At 35.7% G+C, this 16,567-nt stretch overlaps 1 protein-coding gene and 1 pseudogene across 6 annotated transcripts in view; one reads left to right on the top strand and one right to left on the bottom strand.

Annotated features, from left to right (window-relative positions):
- ANKIB1 (ankyrin repeat and IBR domain containing 1) overlaps positions 1 to 16,567 on the bottom strand; it is a 167,452-nt gene that overhangs the window by 72,449 nt on the left and 78,436 nt on the right. For 5 of the 6 annotated variants that reach the window (XM_010345292.3, XM_010345286.3, XM_074379413.1 and 2 more), the window contains 3 exons: positions 14,152 to 14,232; positions 11,428 to 11,610; positions 1,968 to 2,085 (listed from right to left, as the gene is read on the bottom strand). In XM_010345292.3, coding sequence (XP_010343594.1) covers positions 1,968 to 2,085; positions 11,428 to 11,610; positions 14,152 to 14,232 — 382 coding nt within the window. The remainder of the gene's footprint in view (positions 1 to 1,967; positions 2,086 to 11,427; positions 11,611 to 14,151; positions 14,233 to 16,567) is intronic. The other variant, XM_003921199.4, reaches the window with a different exon arrangement.
- On the top strand, positions 4,308 to 4,426 carry LOC120365559 (5S ribosomal RNA; annotated as a pseudogene).

The following is a 16,567-nucleotide window of genomic DNA, read 5'->3' as shown; positions in this document are numbered from 1 at the left end:
AGGACTAAAATATGACTTTCAAGTTTCTGGCTAGGAAAATTAGGTGAGTATTGCTGCCCACTGATCAACACAGTGGGAGAAAAGATAAGTCCAGCTGTGATCATCCATAGATTGAGAGAAATAATAAATAGGCTTTTAGAAATACAGCAGAATACTTGATTAAAGTCACATTGTAGACAAAATCTTTACTGTTTAGGTAGTTTTTGAAGCCACTGATTTCATGAGATAAATGTGCACAGCAATGTTTCTCAGAGAATGGTCCACTTGCTAGGCTTGTTCACAACATGTATTTTTAGGCCTTACAGTAGATCTAATGACTTAAGATTCTCTGGGGTTATTCCTAGGAATCTATGTTTAGTTTCCCAGTCAATTCTTATTTACATTAAAATTTCAGAGCTACAGGTATATACAGTGGGAAAAGAATGCCAATTGTAGAACTGTGGGAAACATCAGTATCGAAGGTAGGCCAGGTGTGGTGGCTCACGCCTGTAATCTCAGCACTTTGGGAGGGCAAAGCAGGTGGATCACCTGAGATTGGGAGTTCGAGACCAGCCTGGGCAACATGGGGAAACCCTGTCTCTACTAAAAATACAAAAATTAGCTGGGCATGGTGGTGTGCACCTGTAATCCCAGCTACTCAGGAGGCTGAGGCATGAGAATTGCTTGAACCTGGGAGGCAGAGGTTGTAGTGAGCCAAGATCGCCTCACTGTATTCATCCTGGGCAAAAAGCAAGATTCTGTCTCAAAAAAAAAAAAAAAAAAAAAAAAAAAAAAAAATATATATATATATATATATATGGAGAGAGAGTAGTTTATAAAATATATATTTTATAAACTATTCAGAATTTCTAAAATATAAGAAATAAAATATGATACATAAAATAATACAATAATATAAAAAATATAAAAATATCTTTTTTTTCATGTAGTGATTCTGGAGAGTTATATACAGTACCAAATTATTAACAGTGGTGATCAATGAATGATAAAAAAGAGTTTTAAATTTTCTTCTGATCAAAAGATTATATAAACATTTTGGAAGGTAGAATTCTATTTTAGTACAGATGATAAAGATTTACAGTTAAAATAGCCAGCTGGGCCTCAAAATGACTGGAATAGAATAGCCATTGATTTTTCTTTTTAAATGTATTTTTAGTTTTTATTTTTTAAATTCAGAATTTACCTTGTATCTTTTAAAGAATATTTTTAAACCAGAAAATACTTTTGTTTGAAACCACCCAAAATGTCAAACATCATGTGGGCAATAAGTGGATCCAACCCAACATGTGAGAACTCTCAGAATGCCTGTCATAAGAAATATAAAGAACATAAAACAAACGGAGCACTTAGAAAAATTTCCCTACACAAAGTTAGTTATGTCTAAAAACAAACAAAATAAAGCAAAAAACAAGAAAACCTTAAAAGGGACAATACAGTTCCAAGGTGACCCTTTAACTTCACTTTGTGCGCTTCATGGAGAGAAATAGCTACTACATAAAATAAATAAAACTGACAATACTCATAGCACAATTCTTAGGTATTTAATTAAACTACCATAATTTTATACTTGAATGACTTTAGCAAAAATCACTGTCAAAACCAGGACTAGGATTATAAATGTCAATGCTCAATCTCAATAAAATCAGACATATTTCTAAAATGAGACAATCTATAATTTACTTTAGTAGTTCAATTTCTAAAAAGAATCTTCCAAGTTTCCTCTTTGATACATGCTAGTTTACAGCATAAATACAAGATATTTGTATTTATAAATATAAAATATTTATATATTTTCAAAATACAAGATGTTATGAGAAACTGAGTATTGCAGTAACAACTGCACAAAATACAACTTAGGCTTGTTTAACAAACCAATTGTTCTGTATTAAAATATAAAAGTAGCCCTTTTAAAACCTCAGAAGTTTCAAAAGTTACTCATGCGACCAGAAGCACATTTCTTTCATTACCATGAGCTCGAAGTAAAGCTTCAGCAGTAAACAGAGGAGCCTGAAGCATGTCTGCAGTTTCCACAATAAGCATATCTTTCAATCTACGAAGATCCTGAGGCCTTAATCCTTCATATGGCTTTGAAAAGAAAAAAAAAAGTTAAATGGCATTATATCCACAGGAAGTATCAAAATGCCTATAAACAATATATAGTCAGTCCTATGTATCCATGGTTCCACATTCCATGGACTAGATCAACTCAGGATTGAAAACATTTGGGGTAAAAAAAATGATGTGTCTATAGTAAACATGCACAGACTTTTGTTCTTTATTCCTTAAATAACACAGTGTAACAACCAATTACATATTATTTACATTGTATTAGTTATTATAATAACATAGAGATGATTTAAAGTATATGAGAGGATGTGCATAGGAGAAATGCAGATACTACCCTATTTTATAAAAGGGACTTGAGTGTCTGTGGATTTTGGTATCCACAAGGGTCCTGAAACCAACCCCCACTGATACTGAGGGATGACTGTGTATGATTATCATTTACTTAATATTCCAAATTAAATTTGGTTATTAAAGTTCAAAAGGCTTTTTAAATGCTCCATTATCATGGACTTCAAACTGCCTTTCGCAAGTTATAAAGCAGATACTGGGACTCATGTACCTTATCATTCTAAAAATAAAATATAGTATCATGGCAAGACCATCTTATCTAACAGTTTTAAAATGTTGGATTATACAGAAAGTATTAGAAATAAAAACCTATAATCCCACCATTGAGCAATAATCAATCATTATCAAAATTTTGAGTATTATTGTCCAGTCTGTTCTTTCTGCAAATCAACTGGGTATGAATATATTATGTTCATGTAGGCACAATTTGGGTATTCTATCAACGTAAAAGAAATGGAGCAGAACTTGGCAAATGCCCATAATCTCAGCTACTAGGGAGGCTGAGAAGCAGGAGGATCACTTGAGCCCAGGAGTGTGATGCTGCAGTGTGCCTTAAACATGCCAGTGAATAGCCACGGCAGTCTAGCCTGAGCAATATAACAAGATCTCATCTCTCTGTCTTTTTTTTTTTTTTTAAAGGAAAGTTAACCTAAACTTTTCTATATAGGAATATTATTAAATAAGAGAGAAAGAAGCACTTCAATTTAATCCAAATTATACTTAGAAAAGCCCCAAACTATCACATACAGTTTGCTTTTAAGCTAATTTATGAGACATGAGTTCCCCTGCAAAAACCTAATAAACTCTTTAATGGTTAAATCAGTACTACTCATTCTAGTACAGAAGTCATACATTGCTTCTAGAAAATGTATTCCAAATCCAGACTTGGGAATCCAGGTACCTCTCCCTGCCTCAGCAATGACAGTGACTATTTCTTGACATTCCCAATGCTGGCAATTTTAAATTTCCGGGTCTTATATACTAAATGTGCCTTTTCAGGTTAGCCATCATTCGACTTCATTTACATTGATCCAAATAGGGAAAGAGAAAATGGTGAATTTAATAATGATTCTCCGGATTAGTATTATCTTGAGAATGACAGTGCAAGTAACTTACAGGGGAAAATTAGCTTTGCGTGCAATTCTGACATAATGTATCTGAAGATTTAATTTTAGGTAAATTAAGAAAGAAGAGATAATATGAAAATCTGTATAGATCCAGTTTTTAAAAATGCATGTAGCTTTAAACTTCAATAGGTAACAGTCAAAGAAATATTTTTCTTAAAGGACAGAGACACACTGCCTTCATGAACACATAATATACCCACTCTGAATCTTCACAACAGAACTGTAATTAGGTCATGTGAAGCATTTCAATACATTGCTCAGTCCCAAGTGGGCACTACTTCACTCTTCTGCAAGACAGATTAAAATGAAGGTGCCTTTCTCCTTCCTGTTGCAAAGATAAACTGCTTCTATTTTCAGACTAAACAAACCAGAAATAACCTTCAAAGCAGTCAGTACTGACACAAAGAAAAAGAAAACTAAATTAAAAAGAAATGTGAATAAAATCACCTCTTTTGCATCAGTGCATACTACTGCTACCAAAACACCACTGAAAAATTGTGAAACAGCCTATCATACAAACTGCACTGCCTTGATATTAGTATAAAATGATAGTTCTCTTCAAAAATTATTTCAGGAAGACTGTCACATAAAGGAATTATCAAAGTATTTGTTTTTACTTTTTTCCACAAGGAAAATAAACTCCCCTCCCCTTTGCCATCCTGAGTATAAAACATGTTTACTGTTAAAAAAAAAGAGAGAGAGAGAAAAGAACAGGCACTTATTTACCCAAAAGTATCTGCAACTGTTAAAAATTTAAAAGATGATATCTACGGCCATACCACCCTGAACGTGCCTGATCTTGTCTGATCTTGGAAACTAAGCAGGGTTGGGCCCAGTTAGTACTTGAATGGGAGACAGCCTGGGAATACCGGGTGCTGTAGGCTTTTAAAGAAATAAAGAAAAAAAATTAAAAGATGTTTAGCTGCTTAGAGAGAAAGGATATTTCTAATTCCCCTTAGTAGTAATCTCTCATTAGCTTATCTATGAGCTTAGCTTGGGAAGAGAGCGGAAAAAAAAATAGCCAGGAAAGTCTTTAGGATTCTTTGACTCTTCCCTTCATTTCAGTTTCCTCTCTCTCTTTTTTCTTTCTTTCTTTTTTTTGGGGGGCTGGGGGGATGAAATCTCTCTCTTGTCACCCAGGCTGGAGTGCAATGGTGCGATCTTGGCTCACTGCAACCTCCACCTCCTGGGTTCAAGTGATTCTCCTGCCTCAGCCTCCTGAGTAGCTGGGATTACAGGCATGGACCACCATGCCCAGCTAATTTTTGTATTTTTAGTAGAGACAGGGTTTCACCATGTTGGCCAGGCTGGTCTCGAACTCCTGACCTCAGGTGATCTGTCCACCTCGGCCTCCCAAAGTGCTGGGATTATAGGTGTGAGCCACCGTACCCGGCCTCCTCTCTCTTTATTCAGCAGTTCTTGCCTGGGCATCAAGACCTAGGCCACCCTGTGCCGTACTCTGATATAACATGAAGCCAGCAGCTCCTGCAGAGCAGAGTAGGTTAAACCTGCTAACTAATGTAGCCAGGAATGCCCAGCATGAGTTTCTTGTCAGAAAAAGAACTTAAGCCTTTTTAAGTTACAGACAAAGAGCAGGGAAGGGAAAAGAGGATTCTTCAGATGGGCTTTCATAGCAGCATATTGCCCACTTTTCCCTTCATATACTCAGATGTAGTCACACAGTCCTACTCCTACAGAATCTGACCCCAACTTTGGTCTAAGACTTGCTAATTTTTCCATTCTCCCTTTGATGTTTAAATGAACTGAACACACTCTTCCCAGCCATCACTTAAATACCTCATTTAAGAAATCTCTTTATAGCAGTTCCCACTCTCCAAAATTACATGTTCACTTACTTTTAAACTTATTTGTGTGTTTCTCTCTCCCTGTTGGAACCTAAACACCTGGAGTGCAGGAACTTATCTTTGTTCCTCCAAGCATCTAAAACAGTGTCTAGCAAAGCAGTCACTGTTTTGTTGAATGATGGGATTAAGAAGTGGATTTTACCCATTTATAATTAATAATTTGGAAGACTAAATTAAGATGTATCAAGAAGTTATAGAAATATATTATACACTGTCCACATCATTAACTGAATTAAAACTCAGCTGAAATATACATTTCACCTGAGAACATAAATTTTTTAAAGTACCTAAATATATGACTTAATACAATCATATAGCAGGCCATGTAAAATCAATAGCCTAGGCAAAATAGCCCCGAAGTTAACCAGGGTCAAAGTAGAAGGTACAAAAGTAAGTTTTAAAGAAAGCATTGATGGTTTTAAAAGTTCAAGGGGTCCAGGTGTGGTGGTTCACGTCTGTAATCCCAGCATTTTGTGAGGCCAAGGTAGGTGGATCACTTGAGGCCAGGAGTTCAAGACAAGCCTGGTCGACATGGTGAAATCCTGTCTCTACTAAAAATACAAAAATTAGCCAGATGTGGCAGTGGACACTTGTAATCCCAGCTACTTGGGAGGCTGAGACAGGAGAATCGCTTGAACCCGGGAGGTGGAGGTTGCAGTGAGCCGAGATGGCGCCACTATTCTCCACCCTGAGTAACAGAGTGAAACTGTCTCAAAAACAATAATTTAAAAAAATTTCAGGTAAAACTCATAAAATTAACCATTTTATGGTGTACAATCCAGTGGCATCTAGTACACTTACAATGTTGTACAATCACCACCTTTATCTAGTTTCAAAACATTTCCATACCTCCAAAAGAAAGCCCTATAAACATTAGGAAGTCATTCCTTATCCTCCCTGCCCCTAGTTCTTCACATTTTAACTTTCTCTCTCCTTATTCAGCTGTCTTGCCTGGGCATCACAGGAAGCCAGCAGCTCCTGCAGAACAGAGTAGGTTAAACCTGCTAACCAGGTAGCCAGCTAAGGCAATGCCCAGCATATAGTTTCTGTTTCTATGGCTTTTATCTATTTTGGATCTTTCATATAAATGGAATCATTCAAATGTGACCTTTTGAGTCTCACTTTCTTTCACTTAGCATAATGTTTTTGAGGCTCATCCATAGTATAGCATGTATTAGTAGTTTATTCCTTTGTATGGCTAAGTAATATTCTATTGTGTGTATATCTCATATCTTATTTACCCATTCATTAGTTGATCAACATTTGAGCTGTTTTCACTTTTTGGCTATTATAAATAGTACTGCTATAAACATCCAGGTATTGGTATTTATTTGAGTATGAAAGTATTATTCTTTACATTATGAAAATAGTAGACAAAATGAATCCAATATGGGTTGAAAAAAATCTACAAAACTAGAAAAATATAGGAACATGTGATCATAGTATTAGCAAGTCACAAATTCAGAAGACACAAAGGAAAAAAAATTTATACCTCTGAATACCATAATACATAAAAAACTTAGGATATGGAAAAATACACAAAGTTCTCTTAGAAAGCATTAAGAAAATATAAGTCATAGAAAATGCAAAACTGAACAGTCAATTCATATGATAATCAGAGAAATAAAACAAGGTATCATTTATTTGTCCAAACTGGCTAAGTAACAATAGCACTGATAATATCCAATGCTAGTAAGAATGTGGGGAAAAGGATTCTCTAATATACTAACGAAATAAAAGTCAATTAATATAATCTTTCAGGACAGTTTAAGAGCACCTGTTAAAATTTAAAATCTTAAGACCCATCAAACCAATTTCTAGAGACACATAGGAACTATACTTCTAAAATGTGTACAATGCAATAATGATGACTATGAAGTAATAATCATGATTATAGCAGCAGACAACTAGCCAATGTTTTAAATGAGTCAGACACTGGTCAAAGCATATACATATATTAACTCATTAAGGATCACTACAACCCTATGAGGTTGGGACTGTTAACTTCATTTTAAGAAGAGACTGAGGGCCAGGCAAAGTAGCTGATGCCTGTAATCCCTACACTTTGGGAGGCTGAGATGGGCGGATCACAAGGTCAGGAGTTTGAGACCAGCCTGACTAACATGGAGAAACCCCATCTCTACTAAAACTACAAAAATTAGTCGGGTGTGGTGGTATGGGCCTGTAATCCCAGCTACTCAGGTGGCTGAGGCAGGAGAATGGCTTGAACCCAGGAGGCAGAGGTTGCAGTGAGTGGAGATCAAGCCACTGCACTCCAGCCTGGGTGACAGAGCAAGACTTTGTCTCAAAAAAAATAGAAGAGACTGAGGCAGAGAGTTTAAGTAATCTGCTTAAGGTCACACAGTACAATCATCAGGCAAACATATGAACCTAGTCAGTCTGGCTCTAGAATCCATATTTTTAACAACAATAATGGCACAACTGGATAAAGAAAATTATATCTCAGAAAAATATTCACTATAGCCTTTTCTTAAAGGTAAAAATATATAAATTAAATGTTTATCAATAGGTAAATGTTTAAAATATGTAGATTATATGTTTTGGCTTAGGAGAGATGTTCATTATATATTAAGTCAAAAAAATACAGAATTCAATATGACATAATCTTACTTTTGCATTAAAAAATCTATCTATCTATCTATCTATCTATCTATCTATCTATCTATCTATATATGTTTGCTTAAGTCTGATAGTAAACACAAGAAACTGTTACCACTCAGGAGTACAGTCAGTATGAAGAATTATTTCACATTGTTAGCAATAAATATTCCTTATAAATGTCAGGAAATGCATGAAAATAGACAAAATAATAATAGTAAAGGAGATCACCTATAATCACAATGATCATTTTGATATACTTCAATATTCTTCTTATAGGCAGTTTTTTCCTATATAATTAGTATCAAACTGTTCTGTAACTTTTAACATAATATTAGTTATATTAAGTACATTTAGATCTTAAAGCTACTGATAATACCTACTACTATTTTCTGATTCAATTATAAATTAAAATAAGATGGTATGTTGGGGAAAAAAACTAAATGTCTTTCAATTTGATTACATCAATATTATTTCTCAACTATTATTGCTCAAATGTCCTCTGACTAAATGACCATACTAATCATTATAGTAATGATTTCTGTTTGACTCAAGATAATGGATTGTCAAAAAGGAGGCAATATGGCAAAGAGAAGTTGCTTGGACCTGAAGTTAGATGGATGAAGTTCAGCTCACTGTGATCCAAGCAAATTATTCAGTTATTTTCAGGTTTATCTTCCTTACTAAAAAAAGGTGGGGACGGGAGCACAATTTTCATTCAAGGTTCCTATGTGGAATAAACTAGGTGAAGGGTCAATAAAATGGTTAGGGCATAGGTCCTCTCTCTTTCTGTGTGTACTTAATCTGAATAAGCTTGCCTATAATATAACCTAAATACAGAAACAAAACATTTTTTAAAAAGTAAATTTTAATTCCAAGAAACTCAGTTCTTTTGGTCACATGGAGAGTATAAAGCTCAGAAATTGTTCGGAATTCATGGGGAAAATAAACAACATGATTATATGATTATTTTTGTTAACACATACAAATCAATAGTTACATAATACCTTTAAGAATCAAGTTAGCACTAAATACTGAGGAATCAGATTCCTTTTGGGAGGAAAAAATTTACTGTGTTATAATTTCTTTAAGAAATATCTATGGATGCCTACTTTGGGCAAACAGTGTTTCAAACATTGAAAACAGTCTGTTGAATAGGCAGGTATGACTCTAGCCTTCATGGAGTTGACAATCTAATAGTAGAGAAAAGCAATAAACAAGTAAATGAACACATAAACAAAATAATTATAGCATGTAATAGGTCCTACGAAAAATAAACAGGGGGTATAAAGTTTCTGATAAGATAGGAAGAATAGGTTTTGTGATCTATTACACAGTGGTGACTATGGCCAATAATAATGTATTGCATATTTCAAAATAAGAGTACATTTCAAGTGTCTCCTTATAAAAAATGATAGGTGACTTAGGGATGGATATGTTAATCAGCTTGATTTAATCAATCCACATTGTATATACATATCAAAACACAACACCGTACTCCCAAATGTATACAATTATTTTTCAATCAAAAATAATATTAATAATAAAAGAATTTAAAAATTAAAGTAAAAAGGGCATATAGTAAAGAATAATGGGAAGAGAGGAGACCTATTTTAGAAAGAATGGCAAAAATAACTGGGAGATTTCAGATCTAGAAAAGAGCAACTGCAAATGCCTTGGTGTAGTCTCCGTATTACAACAGAGCAAGGTGCGCTGGGGATAAAAGGTCTGAGATAACACTGGAAAGGCAGGTAGTGGTCAGATCACATAAGGGCTTACGTCCGAGCAAACAGTTTGGATTTTATTTTAAGTACAATAAAAATCATTACATGATTTTAATGATATGTATAACTTTCAAAATGTCATTCTGAATCCTGTGTACAATATGGATTATAAAGAGACAAGAACAGAAGGAAGAAGACCAGTAAGGAAACTATTATAGCAGCTCAGATAAGAAGTGAAGGTGGTAAGGGCCTAGAGAGGTAGGAGTACAGGTTGGGAAGAACAAACGAATTTAAGTTGTATTTTTGGAGGTAAAATTGACAGGATTTCCCAATTGTTGGGTTGTGATGATTAAGAAAATGTGAGGAATCAAGAATGCTCCCCACATTTATGCTTGAGCAAATCAGTGGATAGAGGTAATACTTACTGAGACCAGGAAGACATAAAGAAAAACCAGAAGAGAATGTTGTCCCCAAAGCCAAGAGAAAAGTGTGTCATTAAGAAGGAATTGGTCAATTGCATCAGGCGCCACTGAGGAATTCAAGTAACATGAAGGCAGGAAAGTACCCACTAGATTTGGCAAGATGTCACTCCATGATGGGGGGCAGTTCCATCAGAGTAGAAGCGAAGAAAGGCATACTGCACTGGGCTAAAGAGTGAATGGAAGGTGAGGAAGTGATTCTCTTCATAAGAAGATAAGAGATATTGGGCTACAACTAAAGGGGAAGAGAGACAGGGCTGGGGAAGGGTTGGGTCAATGGCTGCTTTTTTGTTTTTTATTTTGTTTTTAAGATGGGATTTACCACAGCATGTCTGTTGATAAGATCAACCCAGAAGAGAAGGTGAGACTGATGAGCAGGAGGATTGGAGTCTTGTAGTAGTAAGAGTGAATGGGATTCATATCACACATCAGCACCTTATTTATCTGTAAATAAACACACTCATATATGATAGACAAAAGACCCATAGCTCCAGATTTCCTAGGTGTCATTATTTATTTATTTTTAAAGTTAGAGACAGGGTCTCACTTTGTCACCAGGCTGGAGTGCCCTGGCATGATCATAGCTTATGGTAGCCTTGAACTCTTGGGCCCAAGCAGTCCTCTTGCCTTAGACTCCAGATTACCTAGAACAATCAGTGTGGGCCACCATTCCCAGCACATTTTTATATTTTTTTGTAGAAATAGATCCCTGCTATATTGCCCAGGCTGGTCTTGGAACTCTAGTGCCTTGGTCTCCAAAAGCACTGGAACCACAGGCATGAGCCCTGGTGGCTAGCCTAGATGTATGTTCATACTTCATGGCTATGGAGATGACAGGATATTTAGAATACTGTAAAGAAGAACACACAAACTGAGTTGGTTTTTTTTTTTTTTTTTTTTTTTTTTTGAGACGGAGTTTCGCTCTTGTTACCCAGGCTGGAGTGCAATGGCGCGATCTCGGCTCACTGCAACCTCCGCCTCCTGGGTTCAGGCAATTCTCCTGCCTCAGCCTCCTGAGTAGCTGGGATTACAGGCACGTGCCACCATGCCCACCTAATTTTTTTGTATTTTTAGTAGAGACGGGGTTTCACCATGTTGACCAGGATGGTCTCGAACAAACTGAGTTTTAAAGGAGAAAAAATACAAAACAACATAAAATCTAAAATTACATGCAATTTTTTTACTGAGGAAAACTGACCTCTCGTTTGTCTAATGCAGCATATTCAGCTTCTATTTCTTCAGCCTCAGGATCCCGTGAGAACACCATTTGAGATTCCAGATTGAGGGCCAAATCTTTGTGGTGTTGCTTCTCAGCACAATCACAAGGAGTATCTTTATTTTCATTCTCGGCAAACAAGTCTCCTCCATGTTTTACTAAAAGCTAAAAAAGTTTTTTTCAAAAACTTGCAACCACAGGTTCAAATAAGTTATTTCATACTACCTATTTTTAAAACATTAAAAACATAAAGTTAACACAACAAAAATGTAACAGTATGTACAGTATGTATTTGAAATGACAAAAAAGGATTTAGATACCAGTGGCTTCTTAATTTAAGATTAGTAATTCTTGTTTTTCAGTAATGAGTTCCCCTAATTAAAAATAATAAAAATAATAAACAACCCCAAAATCAATTTTTTAAACTTCTGAAATTCTTAAGCATTTTGTTTAGTCCAAAAAATAACATTTTGTTTAACGACAGAAAAAGTTTACAGTTATTCAGTACATTAAAAATTTAAATTTCTTATAATTTCTATAAATCTTTCTTAAACAAGGACACTACTGATACTGTTATTTTAACTACTATCTAGATGTTCTGACATGGCAGACGAAAGTTTCATTCATTATCCAGTGAAACACTGAAGTGAAACTAGGATGAGCAAGTCACTGAGGTAAAGCTGTTTTCAACATTCTTCAAAATAAGTAATGGGAATAGCTACTGACAGCCACATTGGGAAGATAAGTCTGTCCATCTCTCTTTGACCCAAAAAAATTCCACCTTTATAAATACAATACATGGAATAGTGACTTGACTTGTTTAATAATGAGGTTTCTGCTAGCTTTGCAGAAGTTAAATATGTTGTCACTGAGGGATGTAGGTTCAAATTTCCCCATATGTCTGCAAAGACATCAAGAAAGACATGAATGCCAGGACAGCCATATCTAGGACAACTCTAATGGACAGCCTGACAGTCACAGGATTCTTTTATAGGAATCAGTCATACTCATAATAATATAGTAATGGTAACTATTTACCATTTTCTAAACACTTTAAAGCACATGCTCTCATTTAATATTAACAACTCATATGACAGGGGTATTATATCTCAGAATAGTTAAGTAGCTTTTCTAAAGTTACCCAGCTAGTAAGCAGTAGAACTGGGCTTCAGACACAAGTTGGACCAGGTTTTTAACCATGACTGGACACTACACTGACTCGTAAGTAGGTAGGCTAATCACATATATCGCAGAAGTTAAATGCATCCTGGGTCCATCTTGAAGTTCTTCTCAGGCTCTTATTTATTACCTAAATGTTAATACTTTTATAGAGATTTTCATTTCACATGAATTAGTCAAAATGGTAGCTTCTTTTTATTTTCTTCCAAATAATTTTATCTTCTTTCTTTCCTCAACACACAACCTTCCTATAAAGTTTTTTAGAACTGGAATCCTCACGGTTCTCCTACAGTCCTAAGAGCCCTTGCAAAACAAGGGGCTTTTATCAATGTCAGATCCGGAAGGCATGGGCTAACTTCACAAGCCCACAGGATTTGACTTTAGCTTCTTGCTCTAGCCAAGCGTACACCTTAGAGCTAAGGTGGGTTTTTAAGTTATAAAAACAAGCAAACCAATCAAGAATATGAAATATAGACCCATAGCTACAAGGCTTAAAATATTTATGATCTACTCCTTTACAGAAAAATGTTTGTTAAGAATGGCTCTAAATTGTCATTCTGGCAGCCACCTTCTAGACTCCGAGGGCAAGGTCTTATCAGCTGCTATTTACCACCTAGAACCTTTTTAGTGCAAGTGTGGGCAATATCATCTGGGAGTTTGTTAGAAATGAAGAATCTCAGCTTGATCCCCCGCTCCCTCCAAGCCCAGGCCTCTGAATCAAAATGTCATTCTCATCTCCAAGAGATTCTTTTTGCACATAAATGTTTGAGAAGCAATGATCCTAGAGAACAACTAATGTGGCTGTGGAAATTGATAAATTTATATTACCTAATTTATTCAATACTGGGAACTTGTAGTAAGTCTAGAGACTGAACATATCTATAGCAGATCTATTATTATTTTTACCCTCTCTGCTTCATAGGTTATCAACACATAAATACAAAATAGACTATCTGCTCCTTACTGCTGCAGAACTAAAGAGTTGACTTCATTCTTGAGAGTTCTCTATTTAGAGTCACAGAAAATTATTTCTAAACGCCTGCTTGGATAACTCTCAAAGTCAGGATTTGGTTTACTTTGCAACAGATATTACCACAGAAAAAATATTAAATATTAGAAAATAAGACAAATCATCTTCAATTTAATGCCCCAGTCTTCCTTAATAAAAGCAAAGACAATAAAATTTAAGAAGCTGTACCCTAACAGAATCTTGGTAAGGAGAATCTTATTAAAAGGATACGCCAGAATGTGGACTTCATTCATTGGGGGGTTTTAAAAATGTGTGTGGAGAGGGGATGTGTGAAAAGTCACTGCTGACCATTGTTAGAACTTGGGTGAGCATATTTGGTAAACTATCTTTGCAAGGTGTTCCCTAATCAGTTTGACTGGAGTTGGGGTGAGGAACCATAACGACCTGTATCTCATTGTGCAATCTGGCACCTATAGAAAAACTCATATCAGTTATGAAATGAGAAGGTCCATGTTTGTAGTATTTGACTTGGCTATGAAAATCCGCCTGTATGTTACCTTTGGCACAGAAGATAGCTGGCAGCAATAATGCCTCACACATTGAGGAGAACGTGTTAAAAAGTACTTCAGCTTGCTGACCTTTAGGGCATAAAGTCAGGAACACCAGTAAGTAAAAGATGTGTTAAGTAGAGATAACTACTAAAATGTTGTGGAATAAAGTTAAGGTGTTTTACTTTGACAAAACAGAAAGTTTGGTTCTGAAGAGTATTTTTTAAATGCTTCAACCAAAGCATCCCAACTAAGTATCGGCTTTCCCAGTTTCAAATTAGCTAAGAAGGACTTAATGGGAGGGTTGAATATTTTACTGAAATATAGTTTTAAGCCTATCTTGGTGGCATGTAAAATGTTCTATATTAAAAGAAACCAAATTATCATGATCTCAACACATCTGTTCTTCTATTCTGCCTTTCTTTCCATTCACAATTCCAGAGGAAGAGGGGTAGGGGTTTTAACAGAGATAACCCCTACTACTTAAGACAAATCCTACCCCATTCCTTTGATCACCCTCTAAATGGCTGGTGACTCTCAGTTGACTTACCTAGGACTATAACTTAATCCTGCTATCCTTCTAGTTACTTTCCTAAAAAACTTTCTCTTTCTTGGCCTTCACATTTCTCAAATTAGTGATTGATACCAACTGTCTCTCAATTTCCTCAGCAAATGACTCAATTATGCCCAGCAATCTGACTTCTACCTGGAGTATTTTACTGAAACGATATTGCAGAAAGTCATTAATACCTCTTAACTCTCAAATCCATCAGTCTTTCTCAGTCCCCCAATTATTTTACCTTTCTGTAGCACATCACATGATGGATCAGGTCCTCTCCTTGAAATTCTTCTCTTGCATCTTGTATCATCTTGGTTCCTTTATTTCACTTTTTCTGTGTTCCCCTCATAGGCACCACTTTTTGCTGTCATCTCTTTAAACATACGCATTCTTCAAATTGATGCTGTGACTTTAATTCTATTATTTTACCTATAACCTAAAGTGTTTTCCTTGTATCTCTCATCTATACATTATCTTGCTTTTAGAATGTCAACTCTATGTAGATAACACTCAATTCTAAATTCTAAATGAGTGTCTATATTCTTTACTCCCTAACACTTTAGTCATAATTGTCAGCAGCCTGCCTATCATTTCATGTGGATCAGCTAAGATGTAACATCCAGGCTTCTAAATGAAAACTCAATAAACTGTCCCTTCCTTTCAACCAATTCCTCCATTTCATGTCACTTTTCCAAATGTCTGTTAATTGTTAGCAGGCTTCGAAGTCATTCAGGTTCAAAACTATGCCCATCTTATTTAAAAATAAAGTTAATTAATTTTACTCTATAGAGGTGATAGCAGGTATAGAGAATGTGGACAAATCAAAGAGAGAAAATTATATTGTCTAAAGAGAGCTCACTAATGTCAGTATTTAACATCATAGGGCCCCCATCCTTTTTTTTAAAAAAACCTTTCTTTCCCTTGCTTTCTTATAACAACTGACCTAGTCACCAAAGGCTAACAGTTCTTCACAATGTCCCCTGGCATCTGCCTCATTCTTCCCATCTCTAATACTACCACACAAACCCAGACGCTTTGTCAATTCATACCAGAATTAGTGCATTAATCTTCTAACTCCTATCACTCTTTCTAATACATTGTTTCTCAACTTAACCAACGTCTGGGGTCCCCTCTCACAAATTTAAATTTTATTGGTCTGAGGTTTCTGTGTAGCCATGCTTAGAACTACTGTTCTAGTACAAAGGTCTTCAAACGGTGTAAGAATAATTTGGGTAGCCTGATAGGCCTATTAGGTGAATTTGGAGAGGGGACTGTAAGAAGTATGTATACTTTTCACAGGTGATTCCAATATAGGCCCCCCCCCCCCATAAATTATGCCCTAAGCCAGGGTTCTCAAGCTTTAAATAAGAATCCCTTTGGGATTTTGTTAAACTAGATTCACATTTGGTTATTCTTGGATGGAGCTGAGATTCTGAATTTCCAACAAGTTCCCAGTTGATTGACGTCAGTGCTAGTCTGAGGACAATTCTTTTGAGTAGCAAGGCTTTAAGAAACGCTGCTTTAGAAGCATCCCATTCAAATGCATTCTACATTACAACCATCAAGCTAATCTCATTACATTTGCTTTCATAATATCTATCACTTCTCTAATAAAAAATTCTTTTTCTTTTTTTTTTTTTTTGGAGACAGGATCTTGCTTTGTCACCCAGGCTAAAGTACAGTAGCATGACCATGGCTCACTGTAGCCTTGACCTCCTGGACTCAAGAATCCTTCCACCTCAGCCTCCCGAGTAGCTGGGACTACAGGCGTGGACCACCATGCCTGGCTAATTTTTTGATTTTTAGTAGAAATGAGGTCTCACTATGTTGCCCAGGTTGATCTTAAACTTTTGGGATCCAGCAATG

This window comes from Saimiri boliviensis, chromosome 10, assembly GCF_048565385.1.
Source record: "Saimiri boliviensis isolate mSaiBol1 chromosome 10, mSaiBol1.pri, whole genome shotgun sequence".
Classification (NCBI taxonomy): Eukaryota; Metazoa; Chordata; class Mammalia; order Primates; family Cebidae; genus Saimiri; species Saimiri boliviensis.
The sequence above is the reverse complement of the archived record's forward strand: the minus strand, read 5'-3'. Positions and strand labels throughout refer to the sequence as shown.